This window comes from Pseudophryne corroboree, chromosome 2 (assembly GCF_028390025.1).
Source record: "Pseudophryne corroboree isolate aPseCor3 chromosome 2, aPseCor3.hap2, whole genome shotgun sequence".
NCBI lineage: Eukaryota > Metazoa > Chordata > Amphibia > Anura > Myobatrachidae > Pseudophryne > Pseudophryne corroboree.
The window spans coordinates 320,940,031-320,961,086 of record NC_086445.1 but is presented as its reverse complement, the minus strand read 5'-3'; the positions used below and the strand labels follow the sequence as shown (position 1 = coordinate 320,961,086).

Sequence of the window (21,056 nt, the reverse complement as noted above, 5' to 3'; positions counted from 1 at the left end):
GCCCTTCCAAAAAACACTCCCCAAACAGCACATGACGCAAAGAAGAAAAAAAGAGGCGCAATGAGGTAGCTGTGTGAGTAAGATAAGCGACCCTAGTGGCCGACACAAACACCTGGCCCATCTAGGAGTGTCACTGCAGTGTCACGCAGGATGGCCCTTCCAAAAAACACTCCCCAAACAGCACATGACGCAAAGAAGAAAAAAAGAGGCGCAATGAGGTAGCTGTGTGAGTAAGCTAAGCGACCCTAGTGGCCGACACAAACACCTGGCCCATCTAGGAGTGGCACTGCAGTGTCACGCAGGATGGCCCTTCCAAAAAACACTCCCCAAACAGCACATGACGCAAAGAAAAATGAAAGAAAAAAGAGGTGCAAGATGGAATTGTCCTTGGGCCCTCCCACCCACCCTTATGTTGTATAAACAGGACATGCACACTTTAACCAACCCATCATTTCAGTGACAGGGTCTGCCACACGACTGTGACTGAAATGACGGGTTGGTTTGGACCCCCACCGAAAAAGAAGCAATTAATCTCTCCTTGCACAAACTGGCTCTACAGAGGCAAGATGTCCACCTCATCATCATCCTCCGATATATCACCGTGTACATCCCGCTCCTCACAGATTATCAATTCGTCCCCACTGGAATCCACCATCTCAGCTCCCTGTGTACTTTGTGGAGGCAATTGCTGCTGGTCAATGTCTCCACGGAGGAATTGATTATAATTCATTTTAATGAACATCATCTTCTCCACATTTTCTGGAAGTAACCTCGTACGCAGATTGCTGACAAGGTGAGCGGCGGCACTAAACACTCTTTCGGAGTACACACTTGTGGGAGGGCAACTTAGGTAGAATAAAGCCAGTTTGTGCAAGGGCCTCCAAATTGCCTCTTTTTCCTGCCAGTATAAGTACGGACTGTCTGACGTGCCTACTTGGATGCGGTCACTCATATAATCCTCCACCATTCTTTCAATGAACTAATCCCCTCTTGCGCTGTAAATAGTATGATATGGTTCAAAGTTCAATAAAGACAAATGGATAAATTCATATATTCTATATATTTTTTAATAATACATATAAATATATATATATATATACACTTTATAATGAACTATTAGACCGGTCAAATAAAATCACTAACAAATATATTACCTAGCTATAGGAGGTGGATCTCAGGTAAACTCTGTGCACAGAGTATTTTTAAAAATAAAAATCAGTCCATGTATTGGATTAAAAAATCAATTGACCAACTATAATTCGCACCCATGTAGTGGATAACATATTTAAACGTGGTTATGTATTGGAATTCCTCAATATGTTACCACTTGACCAGGAAGATAGTATTGTGCAGAATAACCACTCCACACTGGAGCCTTACGTGTAGCTTGCACCAGTGGTTGTATCACGGGAGAGTCCAATGACAGGAGAGACGGTCTCGGGCTGCGGGAACGGCGCTTCACTGGCGCCTGCTGTGCTGATAGTTTACCCGACTTCCAAGCTGCGGGAACGGCGCTTCACTGGCGCCTGCTGTGCTGATTGTTTACCCGACTTCCAGGCTCTCTGAGTACACGTCTCCAAGTGCCGTATGCAGACACCTCAGTCACGGTTGTATTCCGCCAATCTCCGTTTGATCCACGAATAGTACCGCTGGATGATGGTATATTGTAGGGGTGCAAATAAGCTGGTACAAGGTACCAGCTTATTTGCACCCCTACAATATACCATCATCCAGCGGTACTATTCGTGGATCAAACGGAGATTGGCGGAATACAACCGTGACTGAGGTGTCTGCATACGGCACTTGGAGACGTGTACTCAGAGAGCCTGGAAGTCGGGTAAACAATCAGCACAGCAGGCGCCAGTGAAGCGCCGTTCCCGCAGCTTGGAAGTCGGGTAAACTATCAGCACAGCAGGCGCCAGTGAAGCGCCGTTCCCGCAGCCCGAGACCGTCTCTCCTGTCATTGGACTCTCCCGTGATACAACCACTGGTGCAAGCTACACGTAAGGCTCCAGTGTGGAGCGGTTATTCTGCACAATACTATCTTCCTGGTCAAGTGGTAACATATTGAGGAATTCCAATACATAACCACGTTTAAATATGTTATCCACTACATGGGTGCGAATTATAGTTGGTCAATTGATTTTTTAATCCAATACATGGACTGATTTTTATTTTTAAAAATACTCTGTGCACAGAGTTTACCTGAGATCCACCTCCTATAGCTAGGTAATATATTTGTTAGTGATTTTATTTGACCGGTCTAATAGTTCATTATAAAGTGTATATATATATATATATATATTTATATGTATTATTAAAAAATATATAGAATATATGAATTTATCCATTTGTCTTTATTGAACTTTGAGCCATATCATACTATTTACAGCGCAAGAGGGGATTAGTTCAGTGTTCTAGTGTTACCGGAGACTATAAAGTGCCGGTTCTTTTTGACTTGATTTACCCCAAGTCAAGCTCTCTCCTGCAGCTTGAGTATACAGTATTTGCAGTATTATTTATTTATATATAATTTTTTAATATTTGTAATTTGACCATCAAATTATGGTGATGATATATTAGCGCCTGGTTACATTCCTTTGTACCATTCTTTCAATGGTGAGAGAATCATATGCAGTGACAGTAGACGACATGTCCGTAATCGTTGTCAGGTCCTTCAGTCCGGACCAGATGTCAGCATCAGCAGTCGCTCCAGACTGCCCTGCATCACCGCCAGCGGGTGGGCTCGGAATTCTGAGCCTTTTCCTCGCACCCCCAGTTGCGGGAGAATGTGAAGGAGGAGATGTTGACAGGTCGCGTTCCGCTTGACTTGACAATTTTGTCACCAGCAGGTCTTTGAACCCCAGCAGACTTGTGTCTGCCGGAAAGAGAGATCCAAGGTAGGTTTTAAATCTAGGATCGAGCACGGTGGCCAAAATGTAGTGCTCTGATTTCAACAGATTGACCACCCGTGAATCCTTGTTAAGCGAATTAAGGGCTCCATCCACAAGTCTCACATGCCTAGCGGAATCGCTCCCTTTTAGCTCCTCCTTCAATGCCTCCAGCTTCTTCTGCAAAAGACTGATGAGGGGAATGACCTGACTCAGGCTGGCAGTGTCTGAACTGACTTCACGTGTGGCAAGTTCAAAAGGTTGCAGAACCTTGCACAACGTTGAAATCATTCTCCACTGCGCTTGAGACAGGTACATTCCACCTCCTATATCGTGCTCAATTGTATAGGCTTGAATGGCCTTTTGCTGCTCCTCCAACCTCTGAAGCATATAGAGGGTTGAATTCCACCTCGTTACCACTTCTTGCTTCAGATGATGGCAGGGCAGGTTCAGGCGTTTTTGGTGGTGCTCCAGTCTTCTGTACGTGGTGCCTGTACGCCGAAAGTGTCCCGCAATTCTTCTGGCCACCGACAGCATCTCTTGCACGCCCCTCTCGTTTTTAAAAAAATTCTGCACCACCAAATTCAAGGTATGTGCAAAACATGGGACGTGCTGGAATTTGCCCATATTTAATGCACACACAATATTGCTGGCGTTGTCCGATGCCACAAATCCACAGGAGAGTCCAATTGGGGTAAGCCATTCCGCGATGATCTTCCTCAGTTGCCGTAAGAGGTTTTCAGCTGTGTGCGTATTCTGGAAACCGGTGATACAAAGCGTAGCCTGCCTAGGAAAGAGTTGGCGTTTGCGAGATGCTGCTACTGGTGCCGCCGCTGCTGTTCTTGCGGCGGGAGTCCATACATCTACCCAGTGGGCTGTCACAGTCATATAGTCCTGACCCTGCCCTGCTCCACTTGTCCACATGTCCGTGGTTAAGTGGACATTGGGTACAACTGCATTTTTTAGGACACTGGTGAGTCTTTTTCTGACGTCCGTGTACATTCTCGGTATCGCCTGCCTAGAGAAGTGGAACCTAGATGGTATTTGGTAACGGGGGCACACTACCTCAAGAAATTGTCTAGTTCCCTGTGAACTAACGGCGGATACCGGACGCACGTCTAACACCAACATAGTTGTCAAGGCCTCAGTTATCCGCTTTGCAACAGGATGACTGCTGTGATATTTCATCTTCCTCGCAAAGGACTGTTGGACACTCAATTGCTTGGTGGAAGTAGTAAAAGTGGGCTTACGACTTCCCCTCTGGGATGACCATCGACTCCCAGCAGCAACAACAGCAGCGCCAGCAGCAGTAGGCGTTACACGCAAGGATGCATCGGAGGAATCCCAGGCAGGAGAGGACTCGTCAGAATTGCCAGTGACATGGCCTGCAGGACTATTGGCATTCCTGGGGAAGGAGGAAATTGACACTGAGGGAGTTGGTGGGGTGGTTTGCGTGAGCTTGGTTACAAGAGGAAGGGATTTACTGGTCAGTGGACTGCTTCCGCTGTCACCCAAAGTTTTTTAACTTGTCACTGACTTATTATGAATGCGCTGCAGGTGATGTATAAGGGAGGATGTTCCGAGGTGGTTAACGTCCTTACCCCTACTTATTACAGCTTGACAAAGGCAACACACGGCTTGACAAATGTTGTCCGCATTTCTGGTGAAATACTTCCACACCGAAGAGCTGATTTTTTGGGTATTTTCACCAGGCATGTCAACGGCCCTATTCCTCCCACGGACAACAGGTGTCTCCCCGGGTGCCTGACTTAAACAAACCACCTCACCATCAGAATCCTCCTTGTCAATTTCCTCCCCAGCGCCAGCAACACCCATATCCTCCTCATCCTGGTGTACTTCAACACTGACATCTTCAATCTGACTATCAGGAACTGGACTGCGGGTGCTCCTTCCAGCACTTGCAGGGGGCGTGCAAATGGTGGAAGGCGCATGCTCTTCACGTCCAGTGTTGGGAAGGTCAGGCATCGCAACCGACACAATTGGACTCTCCTTGTGGATTTGGGATTTCGAAGAACGCACAGTTCTTTGCGGTGCTTTTGCCAACTTGAGTCTTTTCATTTTTCTAGCGAGAGGCTGAGTGCTTCCATCCTCATGTGAAGCTGAACCACTAGCCATGAACATAGGCCAGGGCCTCAGCCGTTCCTTGCCACTCCGTGTGGTAAATGGCATATTGGCAAGTTTACGCTTCTCCTCCGACAATTTTATTTTAGATTTTGGAGTCCTTTTTTTACTGATATTTGGTGTTTTGGATTTTACATGCTCTGTACTATGACATTGGGCATCGGCCTTGGCAGACGACGTTGCTGGCATTTCATCGTCTCGGCCATGACTAGTGGCAGCAGCTTCAGCACGAGGTGGAAGTGGATCTTGATCTTTCCCTAATTTTGGAACCTCAACATTTTTGTTCTCCATATTTTAATAGGCACAACTAAAAGACACAGAGGTAGCTACAGCCGTGGACTACCGTACTGTGTCTGCTGCTAATATAGACTGGATGATAATGAGATGAAATCAATATATATATATATATATATATAATATCACTAGTACTGCAGCCGGACAGGTAGATATATTTATTATGTAATGACTGATGACGGACCTGCTGGTCAGCTCAGCAGCACCGCAGACTGCTACAGTAAGCTACTATAGTAGTATGTATAAAGAAGAAAGAAAAAAAAAAACACGGGTAGGTGGTATACAATATTATATATATATATTATATACAATTATATATATATATATATATATATATATATATTAAACTCACTGGTGGTGATTATTAAACTGGTGGTCAGGTCACTGGTCACACTATCAGCAACTTGCAAGTAGTACTCCTAAGCAGACAATCACAATATATATTATACTGGTGGTCAGTGTAGTCACAATGGCAGTGTGGCACTCTGGCAGCAAAAGTGTGCACTGTACGTTATATGTACTCCTGAGTCCTGCTCTCAGACTCTAACTGCTCCCCACTGTCAGTGTCTCCCCCACAAGTCAGATAATACAGTCACACTATCTATCACTTCAGCAAGTAACTACTAGTACTCCTCCTAATGCTCCCCAAAATTACTACTGTGTCTCTCTCTACTGTCTCACTCTCTTCTCTATAAACGGAGAGGACGCCAGCCACGTCCTCTCCCTATGAATCTCAATGCACGTGTGAAAATGGCGGCGACGCGCGGCTCCTTATATAGAATCCGAGTCTCGCGATAGAATCCGAGCCTCGCGAGAATCCGACAGCGGGATGATGACGTTCGGGCGCGCTCGGGTTAACCGAGCAAGGCGGGAAGATCCGAGTCGCTCGGCCCCGTGTAAAAACAAATGAAGTTCGGGCGGGTTCGGATTCCGAGGAACCGAACCCGCTCATCCCTAATATATACTGGTATAGTACTCTATCTGAGCAGTATCCATGATTCCAGTGCATTGGTAACTGAAAGTGAATGCTAGGATAGAACCTTGAATGAAACATGTTGTGAGCCATGGTACTTGGTGTGGTGAATGTTGCACTTACCTTGAAGCATGTTGCATGACAACAGATGTTCATGTCTTTCAGGATCATTTTGGCATCAATGCCTAGTGGTTTGCGGCAGTAAGTACACATATCTTTTTCAATGCCAAATCTATCCAAAGCAGAAAAAACTGTTAGTAGCCATTAAACACATACCTGATTTTATTAAGCTTAATAAAATGAACCATTCTGTCAACAAGGCATGTGGGCCAGGTATCCGGACTCCAGGTCGACAACAAGAAGGTCGACACACCTTAGGTCGACGCCAATTGGTCGACATGGACAAAAGGTCGACATGGACAAAAGGTCGACAGGAACAAGGTCGGCATGGAAAAAGGTCGACATGAGTATTTTATGTTTTTTTTCTTTTTTGGAACCTTTTCATACTTAACGATCCACGTGGACTACGATTGGAACGGTAATCTGTGCCGAGCGAAGCGGAGCGAAGGCACCATGCCCGAAGCATGGCGAGCGAAGCGAGGGGACGCGGTGCACTAATTGGGGTTCCCGGTCACTCTACGAAGAAAACGACACCAAAAAAACATAAAAAACTCATGTCGACCTTTTTCCATGTCGACCTTGTTCCTGTCGACCTTTTGTCCATGTCGACCTTTTGTTCATGTCGACCTAAGGTGTGTCGACCAATTGGCGGCGACCTAAGGTGTGTCAACCTTTTTGTTGTCGACCCTGAGTCCCAGACCCGTGGGCCATTAAGTATTTTAATCTTGTAGCATGCAATACTTAGATAGATGTAGAAATAACTCTTTTTATTCAGAAATGATCATTATAGCTTAAAAAACAACTCATTGCATGCTGCTGTAAGTAATGGAAGTCATTTACAACGTAAATACAGAGAAATAATCTGTAGCATTCATATAGACAACAGCTTTTCAGTCTACCAATAATGTCATCAATGAAAGCAAATATCTGAATTATTGTCATAGGTTTCTGTACCCTTATTACCCTTTGCTTTGCTCTTTGTGCTAATTTATGTACCCACTAGCACTAAGGAGATGATGTAATCTTTACCACCCCTCTGTACTTACCGATCAGAGGTGGAATAAACCGTTTTGATAGAATTTGATGGGATGTTCTGTCCGTATGTATCAGAATATCCTGTCCTACTAAAATAAAAAATAAAAAATGTTATAAACATTTGTGGTTCATTACTACAAAATGTGCAAATAAGCATCCTCAGGAAAGCAACAGAACATATACATCTAGGCCTATTCTGGCCTCAGGAAAGCAATAGAACATATACCTCAAGGCTCATTTTAGATCTGTGATTCAGACCCTAGCAGGTAAGTGGCATGGATTATGTACATTAAGTACAGTCATTCAATGATCCCTTTGACCAACTTCTATTACTGTAGATTACTGGAGTTCACCAGGCCGCAATAATTCCTATTGATTATACACCATATTTTACAGTATAATAAGGGACAAGCAGTGGCGTCACAAGGCGGGTGCGGGGGGTGCTGCCTGCACCCGAGTGTGACACCTGGAGGGGGCTGACACCAAATGTCAGCTCCTCCAAAGGGACAGGAACCAGGTGCTGCAGTGTGAAAATCTGCTACATACCCGGCTCCTGTCATAGAAGAGGAGCAGACAGCGCATGGAGACTGTCTCCGGGGGCAGTCCAGCATCTCTGGAGATTCTGGGGGCCAGAGTGACAATTTCTGGATCCATGTGATGCCACGCCCCCTTTTTGCTACGAGCACGCCGGGAGATCAGGGGTGCGTACCGGGTGTCATCACACCTGGTGACGCCTCTGGGGACAAGGGTGTGGAAAAATGACAGGATACACCTTCCTCATGACACATACAGTATGACAACCACTTTCAGACAGATAAGTCTGAAAGTCCCGGCAATTACCCAGCATTTTAATGCCGGGTAGTTTTGTGGGTCCCTGCCTGACCCTCTTTTCACACAGACAAACAAATTACCGGGTCGAGAATTTCAACACGGGTATTTTGTCTGTGTGAAAGGGTCAACCCAGGTCAAAATTCCAGATTCGAAGTCCCAGGAATTTCAACCCAGGTTGACCCTTTCACACAGAAAAAGGACCCGTGTTTTTCATGAAATTACCAGGTAGAACTGCTTCACCTGGTAATTTCAGTTTCTGTGTGAAATGGGTATCAGCAATTCATATGGTACAACTATACTTATGTACTATGGGTGATATTCAAATAGCTGCGGAAAAATTTCTCCCCCCTAAAAAATGGGCTGATAGCGTGAATTTTGACCAATGGTCATTATCCGGCTATTTAAATAATGCCCATTTCTTTAGGATAAAAAAAGTCTACTTTGCGTGCGATAACACATGTATCCAGAACAAGGGGTATATTCAATAACTGTCGGAAGCTGCCATCTTGTCGGAAAGGGGTTACGACCAGTGGTGGGATTCAGCCGGTTCGCACCGGTTCTTCAGAACCGATACCTAAAGTTAGGTATGGTTCTTAGAACCGGTTGCTAATTGCGTGGGTGCTCCCGGGCCCGAGCACCCATGGACCGCGAGGAGCACCCATGGAACCCGCCACTGCCCTAGTAGCGCTAGCCCGCCGCTGCCCCCGCAGTAGATTGAGACACGCTGGGGGCTGTGGAAGTGCTTCTGTACCATAGCAATGTAAAAAAAAAATAAAAAAAAATGGCCACCGCCACGGAGGAGACAGATGCTAGAGGTCACATTTGACCTCTAGCGCCTGTCTCCTCGGCGGCGGGCATTTTAAGAGGGTGTTTTTTTTACACTGCTGTGACTGCTATGGTACAGAAGCGCTTCCGCAGCCCCCAGCAAGTCTCAATCTACTGCGGGGGCTGCGGGGGCTAGCAGTAACCACTGAAGTCCGCACCCACCCTTCTCAACTTTACTGGGGCAGCGGCCAGGAGATACCTGGCAACACGCAGGAAACCCCTGACAATGCACAGGAGACCCCTAGCAACGCGCATGAATACCCTGGCAACGCACAGGAGACCCCTAGCAACGCGCATGAAACCCCTGGCAGCGCACAGGAGACCCCTAGCAACGCGCATGAACCCCTGGCAACGAACAGGAGACCCCAAGCAATGTAAGTGGCATTATTGTGTGTGGGCATAAAATGGTGTCAGGACCATAACGCATAATGGGTGTTATTTGAGTATTAAATGCATGAATTATTAAACTACCTTTCGGTATACTTAAAATGGTCATTAGGACATAGAACCGGTTGTTCATTTATTTGAATCCCACCACTGGTTACGACCTATTCATTAGAGCCCCGTTTATTCTGACAAGTCGGGAAACCCGACTTGTCGCAATGCTGTCGGAATGCACGCTGATCGGCCGCTTCAGCCGCCGATCAGCGTGCATTGTCGGAAGCAGGGCCAAACCTGACAGGTTTTAGTCCTGTTTCCGACAATCTCAATCCGAAAAGTCGGATTGAGATGAGGTAAACTGGGAGCAGGAGATGGAAGGGGGGGGAGGGGGGTCAGTGGGTAGAGCAGGAACCCAGCGGCAGCGTCCACCCGGCACCAGCAAGCGAGGTCCTGCTTGCTGGACCTCGCTTGCTGGGTCCAGCAAGCAGGGCCTCGCTTGCTGGTGCCGGGTCCTGCAAGCGAGGTCCTGCTTGCTGGAGCCGGGTGGACGCCGCAGTTAGCCTCTGCTGCTGCAGCCGCTGCTCCCCCGTCTCCTCTCCGTCTCATCCTCTGCTGCTCTTCCGCTGCTGCCCCCACTGCCTCAGTCATCCCTCCCATGGCAGTCGCTGGCAGCTCCCCTATCCCACCCCCCCGACGCAGCGGCAGGACAAGACACCGGGGGTGGCCAAATCCGACAGTCGAATAGCGGTTGTCGCGTCCATTCCGACAACTACATGTCGGAATGGACCCAACTCTTATTGAATATACCCCTAAGAATCTAGAACCATGTGTTATAGAGTCTCTGAGGGCTGTTTATCGGGGATTATGTTTTGTGTGCCTGAGACACCCGAAACATAATCCCCAATAAATGGCAGGTATCGGGGCTAACTGAATTGCCCCCTGGCGAATCAATTAGTGGTGGAAAATTACAGCAGCTAATTGAATGCCCCCCTATTTGCATTCAGTTAGTAGTTTAGATTTTTCTCCTAAAATAATGCAAGAGTCAGCATGATTTAAATAATCATGTGAATAAGTGGACACTGCATTTATTTCATGTGTTATATTTCAATGGGGGGATGCAGTAACACAGAAAAAAAGTGTACAAACCTCTGAAAATTAGAGAACCAATCAGATCCCTCCCAGCACCCCTAGCGGCATGCACAGACGGACTCCCAGGTCCTAAACCCAGAAGTTCCCACACTAAAAAGGACAGCTCTCATCGGAAGAGCGGTCCTTTGAAAAAAATATTCATGTATACGGCGTTAGTAAACGCATGCGATGACTGGCAGAATGCGTCTTGCATCCCAGCTAATGTTGTATTTATATTGGCATCTGGGCAAATATAAATGTGGCGTTCCACTTTGAAAGCACCCAGTTTATAGAAAAGGCATTCTATTTAAGTCCAACTGTCAGTTATCCTGCTAATGACAGATCAGGGTGTTTTGCTGGGATGGCACTGTAGAAAGGGTCAGCAGCCGTACACTAAACCAAGAATGTCCTGTTTTTTATGTCCTGTGACTACTTAAGTCTTATTTCAATATATTATCCTACAGGGTACAGTTTTGTGTTTGCATCTGGGTGCAATACAAGCCCCATTAGTGTGCTTTGTACCCAATCAGCAAGGAATGAGACTCTCCAGCCCCTTCTCCCATCAGAAGTAGCATCCTCCGTCACAGGGATTTTTGCACCTTCATAAACCAGCCTTACCATGGCCGGATCCAAGCAGGGGCGACAGGGGCAGTCGTCCAGGGGCCCCCACACATTAGGGGCCCCCACACTCTCTCCCTAAGTTGCGCACGCCGCCGGCACTGAAATTGGAGCACAGCATGATTCTGCTGTGTCTCTAATTTCCCCAGTACATGGCCACGGCCAGCGCCGCCGGCCGAGGTGCTACTGCAGACAGAGAGTGAGGCTGCCAAAGCGGGGTATACATCCCTGGACGCAAACACACACAGGCACCGCCAGCAGGACTCCGGATGTTCGGCACCCTTCCTCAGCAGCCGCCAGGCCACCCACTGTCCAGGCGGATCTCCTCCGTTCTATACAGTGTGTACAACCTCACGCTGCACTCCATTACTCACCTAGCAGGAGAAGAGGCCAGAGCAGCTCCACTCTAACAATTACCTCAGACTCCAATGGCCAGTAAGTGAGATAATGCAGGTGGGGGAAGCAGGGGGATGGGACGGCGGTCAGCCATCCTGTGTTGCATAAAAATTGATAGGGGGCCCCACAACTTTGTTGCCCAGGGGCCCCCACAGACCTTAATCCGGCCTTGATCCTTACTGCTGCCTGTTCTGCAGGAGTAACTAAAGGTGGGTACACACTGGCCGATATAACGGCCGTTCTCTTGAACGGCCGATATATCGCGGGTCCGTCGGCCAGTGTTACGATATGTCTGTGAACTCTGTCGTTCACAGACATATTGCGTCGGCCCCGCAGCACAGCCGACGGCCAATATATGTACCGATACATTGGCGCGTCGCTGTGTGTGTACGGGCTGTCGGCCGGCCGCCCGTAAACATGCTGCGGCAGCCGGCGGTGACGGACAGCTGAACTGGGGGGGCGTGTGTACACGCCCGCCCAGTTCATGACGTCAGTCTCCAATGGATCGGGCAGTGTGTATGCTCAACACACTGCCCAATCCGTCCATAGATATATCTGCCGATCAATTGATCGCCAGATATATCTATCAGTGTGTACCCACCTTTAAATTCTGTTTGTTCATCAGTCATATGACTACAATGAAGAATCTGTGTACTAGTATTTAGTTGTAGATAAAGTATGAATTACGTTACCTGACAGAGGGAAGAGAGTTGTAACTGGAATATAAAAAAACAGACTTAATGTTAGTTTTCATTTTAAAACATTGGGGGTCGGGCATCATATAGGGGATGTGGATGGTCAGAGGTGACTGGGTCTGTTATAGTAGTATGACTACATATATATATATATATATATATATATATATGTATAAAATGTTAATATTTAAATTACCGTGTCTCTTGAGTGAGGGTCACATTTGAACGAGAGTTTTGTCCCTCGGTGGTGTCCTCGTAAGTTTTGGCAGAGCGACGAGTTGGAGTATCAGAGATGTTTTCTTTGTAGGTGGATGTAGTGGTGGAACGCCTGCCAGGTGCATCCTCAGAGTTACCACTAACGTTGTAAGTTGTTGTGGTGGTAGAACGCCCGCTTGGTGCATCCTGGGAGTGATCAGTAACATTGTAGGTTGTTGTAGTGGTGGAACGCCCGCTTGGTGCATCCTGGGAGTGATCAGTAACATTGTAGGTTGTTGTAGTGGTGGATCGCCTGCTTGGTGCATCCTGGGAGCGATCAGTGACGTTGTATGTTGTGGTGTTTGAACGCCTGTTAGGTGCATCCTGGGAGTTATCTGTAACGTTGTAGGTTGTTGTTGTGGTAGAACGTCTGGTAGATGCATCCTGGGAGTTATCAGTAACGTTGTATGTTGTGGTGTTTGAACGTCTGCTTGGTGCATCCTGGGAGTCATTTGTTCCTTTATAGGTTGTTGTGGTGGTGGAACGCCTACTTGGTGCATCCTGGGAGTTATCAGTGTAAGTAGTTGTTGTGGTAGAACTATTACTTGTCATATTACTGTTACTACTTGCAGGCTTATTTGCCCTATGAAAATGAAATAAAAGAAAATTGTAATGTCATCATATAATACACCAAAGATCACTGATTTAATTAGGATTATCATCTAGTATTTATAATGTGAGGACATTTTAATCAGATTCCTTCTAGCATTGTCTGCCGGTTTAGGCAATCCATAGCATCCATTACAAATGAAAACCACCATTTGCACATGCACTGATTACAGCTAGACATACACAATTAATACATATACCCATGTGCTACTTACTTCAGTCTCTGTATGAGAAACACAGTGACTAACAGTGAGACCAAATGAGGTACAGGAGAGTTATCAGTCCAGAAGTATCTCTCCCCTGCACCTCATTTCCTACTATCAAGCCCAGACATACCTCACCCCCATCTCCTCCCACTATCACATAGGCTGCAGGAGGAATAGAATAGAGGTGTGCTACTGTGCACTTCTGTATGCAATCATTGCTTTTGGAAACTGCTATGCAGTAGGGAGGAATGGAAAAATGCACTGGCTTAGACACTTAATTGAATAGCTCAGGGCTGAGAAACCCCGCTGCTAATTTAATCTGTCCCTAAGGTTGGAAATAGCAACAATTTGGTGGATTGGAAGCAATGATTAAACAAAGCAAGCTATAAAATAGGTCATCCAACCATTCTTTGCACACACTAAGCAGCCAGTCCCATGTAAAATGTCTGTGCAGATGGACTTCTATTATTTCTTTTTATAGGAACCCCATGTAAGCACATGGAAATAGCACTCTAGTCAGAATGAACCAATGAACCGCAGGTCCTAGCACATATTAATGACAGAAAACCCATGGGTATACATTGTGGTTCTGCTTAGGAGTGGAAGAGGTCATTCATTGTTTAGCAGAGATTATAAAGTACAGAGTTTAAGGTTCAGTTTTTTAATTCCTAAGGCCAAAAGTTTTAGATCTATCGGTTTCGCTACATAGCATACAGATATTTTGGAACAGTTCTCAGTAGAACAAATCCATGCAGCTGCAGCAAGCATTCATGAATAACTTTAACCACTTTTAATCGGGTGGTCTTCGCGTTGCCGGCAGCCGGGCTCCCGATGACCACCATACCGGCGCCGGAATCCCGACCGTCGGCATACCGACAGATTTTCTCCCTCTTGGGGGTCCACGACCCCCCTGGAGGGAGAATAGATAGCTTGGCGCGCGTAGCCTGCAGCGCGGCGAGCACGGCGAGCCCGCAAGGGGCTCATTTGCGCTCGCCCAGCTGTCGGTATGTCGGCTGTCGGGATTCCGGCGCTGGTATGCTGGCCGCCAGGAGCCCGACCGCCGGCATCGCATACTACACCTTTTTTAATCATGTATTTCATTTTTACATTTATTTGAATGGAATTGTAATAAAGGAGATTCAGTTAGAAAAGGAGTATCTAAGAATGATTTATTTTCTCCCATACACTGAGCTTTGGGAACGGGCAGGCCACAGTAGCAGTGTACGTAGATATTCAGCTGTGTTGCAGGTTTGGTAACAATGACTGTTCAGCTCTCCCATGCCTAATCTCAGTTGTTCTACAGTATGACAAAGCACATTTATTGGCTTTGAATGACACTAATTGTGCACTATAACAGATAACCACATTCAGAATATACATGTAGCGTCAATTGCTAACACAGCTAAAATGAGTTATACAAATTCATACTTCAATTGTTTTCTGATGCATGTTAATTATTTACATTTCACCAAGGACTCAGCTGTTATTTATATACAGCAGTAAGACTGTCCACAGTAACAATATATAAAAGGTTCCTAAAATTTAGAAAGAAGAAAACGGTGAGGGCTGTACTCTGCAGTGATTATGTCCCATCTTGTCATTATGTACCTCTCTACACACTCCATCCCCCATTATTTTTACTGGGGAAAATAGCTGATTTTAAAGTTGAAGTAGCAAAAAAATATCTGAAAAAGTATAAGCATCATAAAATTATTTCTATGTTGTTACCTTGAACAGTACCACTGAGATAACATACTATTGTAGATTTGTCACCCTCCCTGGAGATATCCCCTCTTTCGGTACTGCCTCTTTCCCCTGCTTGAAACAGGGGATGTGGCACCTTCTGCTCCTCCAAGCCTGGGACTGTGATGCTTGACTGAGAGATCAAAGTACTGCGCCATGCTCCCAGCCCATTAGCAACATAGAGGAGTAGCAGCTGTTAACTTCACAGGTTCAGTGTTTTAAGTATCTCATAAATCCTTGTGCATTAGCATAGTGTAATCGGACCCCATTTTAATCCTCTGTGTATTACTGCAAATTTCTGGAAAGGTTAGTAGGGTCACATGGTCACCTTAACAGCATTGTAGGCCCTGGGCAAGCTACCCACACATTCAATAAATATAACTTATCTCTCCAGGGCTGCCGCAACCTCTCTCCATGTGCTTCCATACAGAAAATGGCTGTCAGCACTCTGATTGATAGACAGCTCCAGCCATCCAGCAATCTTCATGCTGACAGTCATTCACTGTCTGGCTTCAGGCTGGAAGGTAGGTAGAGAATACTGCATGCTGATTGTGTGTAATTCACAATCAGAGTGACTGGATAGCATTCTTTATCTGCCTCTCAAGAAGCAAAGGAGGTCCAACCCCATGGGGAGGGCAAATGCTGTTGGTTCCAGGATGCCCCTGTTTGAAGGCTCATAGAATTGTGGGGCCCTGCACAGCTGCCCAGTGTGCCTGTATATTAAGATGACCCTGTAGGCTCATAGTTATACCACTTAATTGCACTACAATACAGCTTCTGTACACACAGCTTTTGTGCTTTCTAAAGACAGCAATGGAGACTTGTTCAAAGGTATATTCTGATACTATAGTCTAGTCAATTTCGTTGAAAACATCAAACTAATTGTAAAAGAAATAAAGTAAGGTTTTTTAGACTTGGAATAATATCCCCAGCAACATACCAAAAGTCTAGAAATATCTAAGTATGGGAAAGACGCCATATTGGCCGCCATCTTGGATTTACTCTTGAAATCTATAAAATTAATTTATTGCTCCGATTAACTCCAAATATATACCAATTCAAAAGTTTTTTGAAACAGGAATCATATAAAGACATAATTTAATTTTGGTTCTATCATGTTCCGTTTAATACAAAATGTTAATAATAAAGGTAGTCAAGTTATGAACATTATAATGATACGATATAAGTGTTTAAAAAAACTTTGTTAAACTTGTACAAAATAATTTACATTACTGTACACTCTTTGAAAAAACTACTAACACAAGTGAAACACTACTGTCATTTCCAACATATATCACTCTCCATCAGAAACACCATCGTCGTATACTTCTTCTATATTGGAGTTACTGCAGAGTATACCGTGATATCCACTGCAAGCAGATGAACAGTCCAAACCATGTTTTCTGCATGAGCACCTTGAAGTACTACAATCTGTCTTGCATTGACATCTTATCATATCGAGCAGAACTGGTGGTGCTGGTTGAAGGTCAGTGAGTACTGGTAGGAGTTGACCCCCCTGTAATTGCCAACCCAAATCCTCAGGTAGAAGAGATGTATTACCTTTCCAACCCTGAACTTGGTAGTAGACTCGTAAGTTATGGAATTTAGCAGCAGCTGAAGTTGGTGGAAGTGACTGTGCTTGAACAGCTTGAACCATATTTTTGTTAGCCACCTTTGTACTGAAACATCTGTATCATAGTTCATCCAAGGTATCAGATGTCTTTCCTTCATAGATGGCACCAATAGCATTTTCCCCGGCAGTAATTATGTTTTCTTTCAGACTTTTTGCATTGTTGAATACTTCAGCATACTCCATAAATGATGTATTTTTCATGATCTTTGTTAGACCTTTGCCAATCCCAAACAACAGTGACATGGTGTCACACCCCAAAATGGCATGAATAAAAAGCAATCCCAATGACGACTTTGTAGTTTGAATGTTTCATTGTCAGATGTTGGTTGCACCATGCTTTTGTTCTGGTTTGAATATTACTTTTTTATTCTCCATTTTGATATAGAAACACAGGAGTATCAGGACATCAATATCGTCTGCAATGACAACAACATCTCTTTGTTCAGATGCACCAACTGCTGTCTGGGTGATCAGAAGGTCTGCATCCCCACGTGCATGTATTGTCTGACATCCAACACTTTCAAAGCTTTCACTAAGCATAATCAAAAAACTCTGCTTATTCATTTTGTTTGACAGAAAAATATCCTTCTTCAATGTCAGTTTCATGTCCATAGAAAATAAAATGTTAGGGGAGCTTTTATCTTCTCTTCTTCTAATGTGTGTGGCGTCCTTAATGGAAGGACCATCCAAATATCCATCAAACACAATCACAACCGATTTACCATACCTTGTAAGAACGTAGTTTGTATAGCTATTTCAGATGTCTGAGAACTGCATACCAACCGACCATGATAATCGATGCAGTAAAGCACCTCCATTGATTACATAGAGAGGATCAGAAAGTGGTGTTTCTGCTACAGCTATCTGATATTTCTCCACCTTGACCCACATGGCATTGGCCAGAGCCGATTTATTTGTTTTTCTCGGGAGGAATGAATCGGCAATCAGCGATGCTGGATAGCTACAAAGTTCATACCTGAATATGCCCCTCTTATCTATGTCCTGTTGTTCATAAAAAAAAGCAGGTCTTTGGAATAGCAATTGTGAGTCAATATTGACGACATCTTGACCTACTGTAATATTTTTCAATCCCATTGTAACAGCCTGTAAATTTCATTTGAATTAATAGTTCCAAATGTTCTGACCATGCATGGACTGGAGAATTAGATCGCCAGCTTCTTTTGCTTTGTCAACATTGACATTACCATGCGCAACCACTCCTGATGTCAAACTGCGCAAAGGTTCATCAGTGGTGAATGGGTTTCGATCCAATAGAAATGTCAAGATTTTCCTGATGTATAAGCAGTCTCTTGTCTGCTTGGTGTATGAAGCTTCTTTGTATTGTTCACTTGTATTATACATGACAGTAGTAAACTCTTGTGTGGCATTGTTGACCTATGTGCATGGAATCATGGATTGAACCCATACTTGTCGCTGTGCTTCTGTCATTCCACTCCCTCTAGTTATCCCTCCTGTACATTTGATGCTTCTCATCAGTGCCTGTTCAATGATAAGATCACTAGAAAGATCTGCCCAATACTTGTTACTACGATGAACAACATGTAGACCTTTTTGGAACATGCTGTACACGATCGGGTGAGACTTCTTACGCTGTTGCATCTTTTGGAGGTGTACATACACTGTGCTTGTGTACAAATTGTGCCCTGATGCTGAAAAGTATGACAGCATATCGTTTAGAGCTAACAATAAATGCATTTTATAGATTTCAAGAGTAAATCCAAGATGGTGGCCAATATGGCATCTTTCCCATACTTAGATTTTTCTAGACTTTTGATATGTTGGTGGGGATATTATTCCAAGTCTAAAAAACGTACTTTATTTATTTTACAATTAGTTTGATGCTTAACGTTTTGTTCACCTAAAATTACTGGCCTACTAAAGTTTATTAACAAGACATATATGTGAATGAGTAAGCAAATTAGTAAATCAGAATGAGAAACAAGAGAATACTCTGAAAGCTTGAATGTAATATCATTGGTAAATTAGCAAATATCCAGATTAATACCTTTATTTGTATATTTCAGAATTTAAAGAGGTTTAATTCAAAGGGTTATGTAAAAATAGTATGTACAATAGGAAGAGATTAAATTCATACCCTCTGTTTCCATCTCCTGATATGGCAATAAGATCATCCAGGTTTTGACTTCTTAAATATGCCAAAAAAAATGAAGCATGATTATGTAAAATATTAAAACAAAGTATTCAGAAAACATAGGGACAGCCAATAAAGTGTTATCACTTTAAAATAACTAAACTGCCATAAAACATTAATCTCTTGCAAGCAATCTACAGTATACCCGTCTACTATAGTAGAACTTAATTGTAAATGTTTCTATTTTACTTCTTTTTATTAATGAGAGAAGTTTCAATCTCCCATTCCCATAGTAACAATGTTTAAATGAAATATATGCAATATTATAGTACACAAAAACCAACTATTATTTTAGATTATATTAAAGTATTACTTAGTTTTAAAATACATATTGGACAATTGGTCACCAAAACAATATATAGGGAAATAATGTAGTACCATAGATTATCATACACTTTTTCAGTTAGCTACGGTGTAATCATTTGTAATGATTCATTACAGTATCTGGAATGAATCTTCTGTCTGGATTACGTACTCTTTTGTTAAATTTAGTTAGAAACTTCCATGTATTTTTTTTTTTATCAAACTGATTTTTATTGAGGTTTTCCAATTATATGAAACAGTCGTTTGACAATAAAACATCAACATCTTAAGCATAATGTGACAATCCCTAGAACAAAAGGATCGCTTGAAAAAATGGAATATTACAAGAATATCAAGTCAAACGACAATATGCAGTATGAGAATATGGAAATACAGTTAGGGGTGTGGGGGGGGGGGGGGATGAAAGGTCAGGGGGGGGGGGGGGGGGGCTGTCCACCCATTTAAGACAGTAACACCATATTAGGGTAGGGTCATGCATAAATAACCATACATCATTTAGCCTAGATCTTAATCAAGTTATTGTAGCTGAGCTGGTATAATATTATATTGTTAATTAAGGTGATAGGTTGGGAATGTATAGTATACAGAGAGAGACAGAAATCTATCAGATTGGTGAGAAAATAAAGAGGGAAATAGGAAAAGGAGAAGAAGAAGGCCAGGTTATCTGGACATTTTCCACTGAGAGTTTTCAAAAGCTGCATTTATTGTGGACTGGGTGGTCTGGTCTAAAGTATCCATATAAGGGCCCCATTTTTTGTTAAACCCGGCAAGGCCTGAGGGGCCTGTAAGGAGAGTGGACCTTCGGTCGAAATACAGATATTGTAACATAGTTTTCAGAACTTCGGCTAAGGAGGGGGTCGATCTGACAACCCAGTGCTTTAGAATTGCTTTTTTGGCTATGGTGAATAGCATGGTCAGCATAGGGAAAAGTAGGCTAATCTCTTTCCTCGATCTCCATATAGAGAAATTTATGCAGAGACAAGCCAGCGGATCGGGTCTTAAGGTCGTGTGGAAATTAGTGTTTATGAACATAAATATTTTATTCCAGAAGCGTTGGATCCTAGTACAGCTCCAGAGGCAGTGGTAGAAAGAGGCTCTAGCTCCTTTGCATTTAGGGCATCTATTGGGGATTGCAGGGTCGGTGGGTATCTGTTCATAAGGAGGTAGGTATGCTTTGTGGATGGATTTTATGTGAACCTCTTGTAAGTACGCAGAGCTAAGAATTGACATGGTCCGTTGGTGGTGGTCTACAAGGAGGTCATAGGAGGTCATACTTGGAATGTCTGTTTGCCAGGAGGTAACCAGTCTGGGAATATATGACATGGAAGGGATATTAACAATGATTGAGTAAATTTGCTTTAGTTTATAGGGATGGGATTCCCAGTGCTTTAGAATCTTTGCTAGTGGGGAAGGGGGAGATGAGAGGGTAGAGTCTAGGCGTAGTGAATGCAGATAATGTCTCACTTGTAGGTACATATAGAAATGGGAGGACGGAATAGAGTACCTGTCTCTCAGTGTTGCAAATTGAGCAATATGACCACCCGGGTCAAAGACCTGTGAAGCGGAGCACAGCCCCCTCTCCCGCCATCGAACAAAAAGAGCATTGTTAAGGGAAGGAGGAAAGGAAGGATTTCCCCAAAGGGATATATAAGAGGAGACAGTGTGATCAGCTTTGAGTTTCTTATGTATTTTCACCCAGCTTAAATACGTGTCTCGGAATAGAGGGTGTTGCAGGATTGATGAGGGTATGTCGGCTTTTTTGGTGTGTAGGAGGGCGCATGGCG

The 21,056-nt window shown here is 44.1% G+C and overlaps 1 protein-coding gene across 4 annotated transcripts in view; it reads right to left on the bottom strand.

Annotated features, from left to right (window-relative positions):
* Nucleotides 1–21,056, bottom strand: part of SCEL (sciellin) — a 118,559-nt gene that overhangs the window by 14,635 nt on the left and 82,868 nt on the right. For 3 of the 4 annotated variants that reach the window (XM_063952986.1, XM_063952985.1, XM_063952983.1), the window contains 5 exons: nt 18,892–18,942; nt 12,526–13,167; nt 12,327–12,350; nt 7,467–7,544; nt 6,424–6,532 (listed from right to left, as the gene is read on the bottom strand). In XM_063952986.1, coding sequence (XP_063809056.1) covers nt 6,424–6,532; nt 7,467–7,544; nt 12,327–12,350; nt 12,526–13,167; nt 18,892–18,942 — 904 coding nt within the window. The remainder of the gene's footprint in view (nt 1–6,423; nt 6,533–7,466; nt 7,545–12,326; nt 12,351–12,525; nt 13,168–18,891; nt 18,943–21,056) is intronic. The other variant, XM_063952984.1, reaches the window with a different exon arrangement.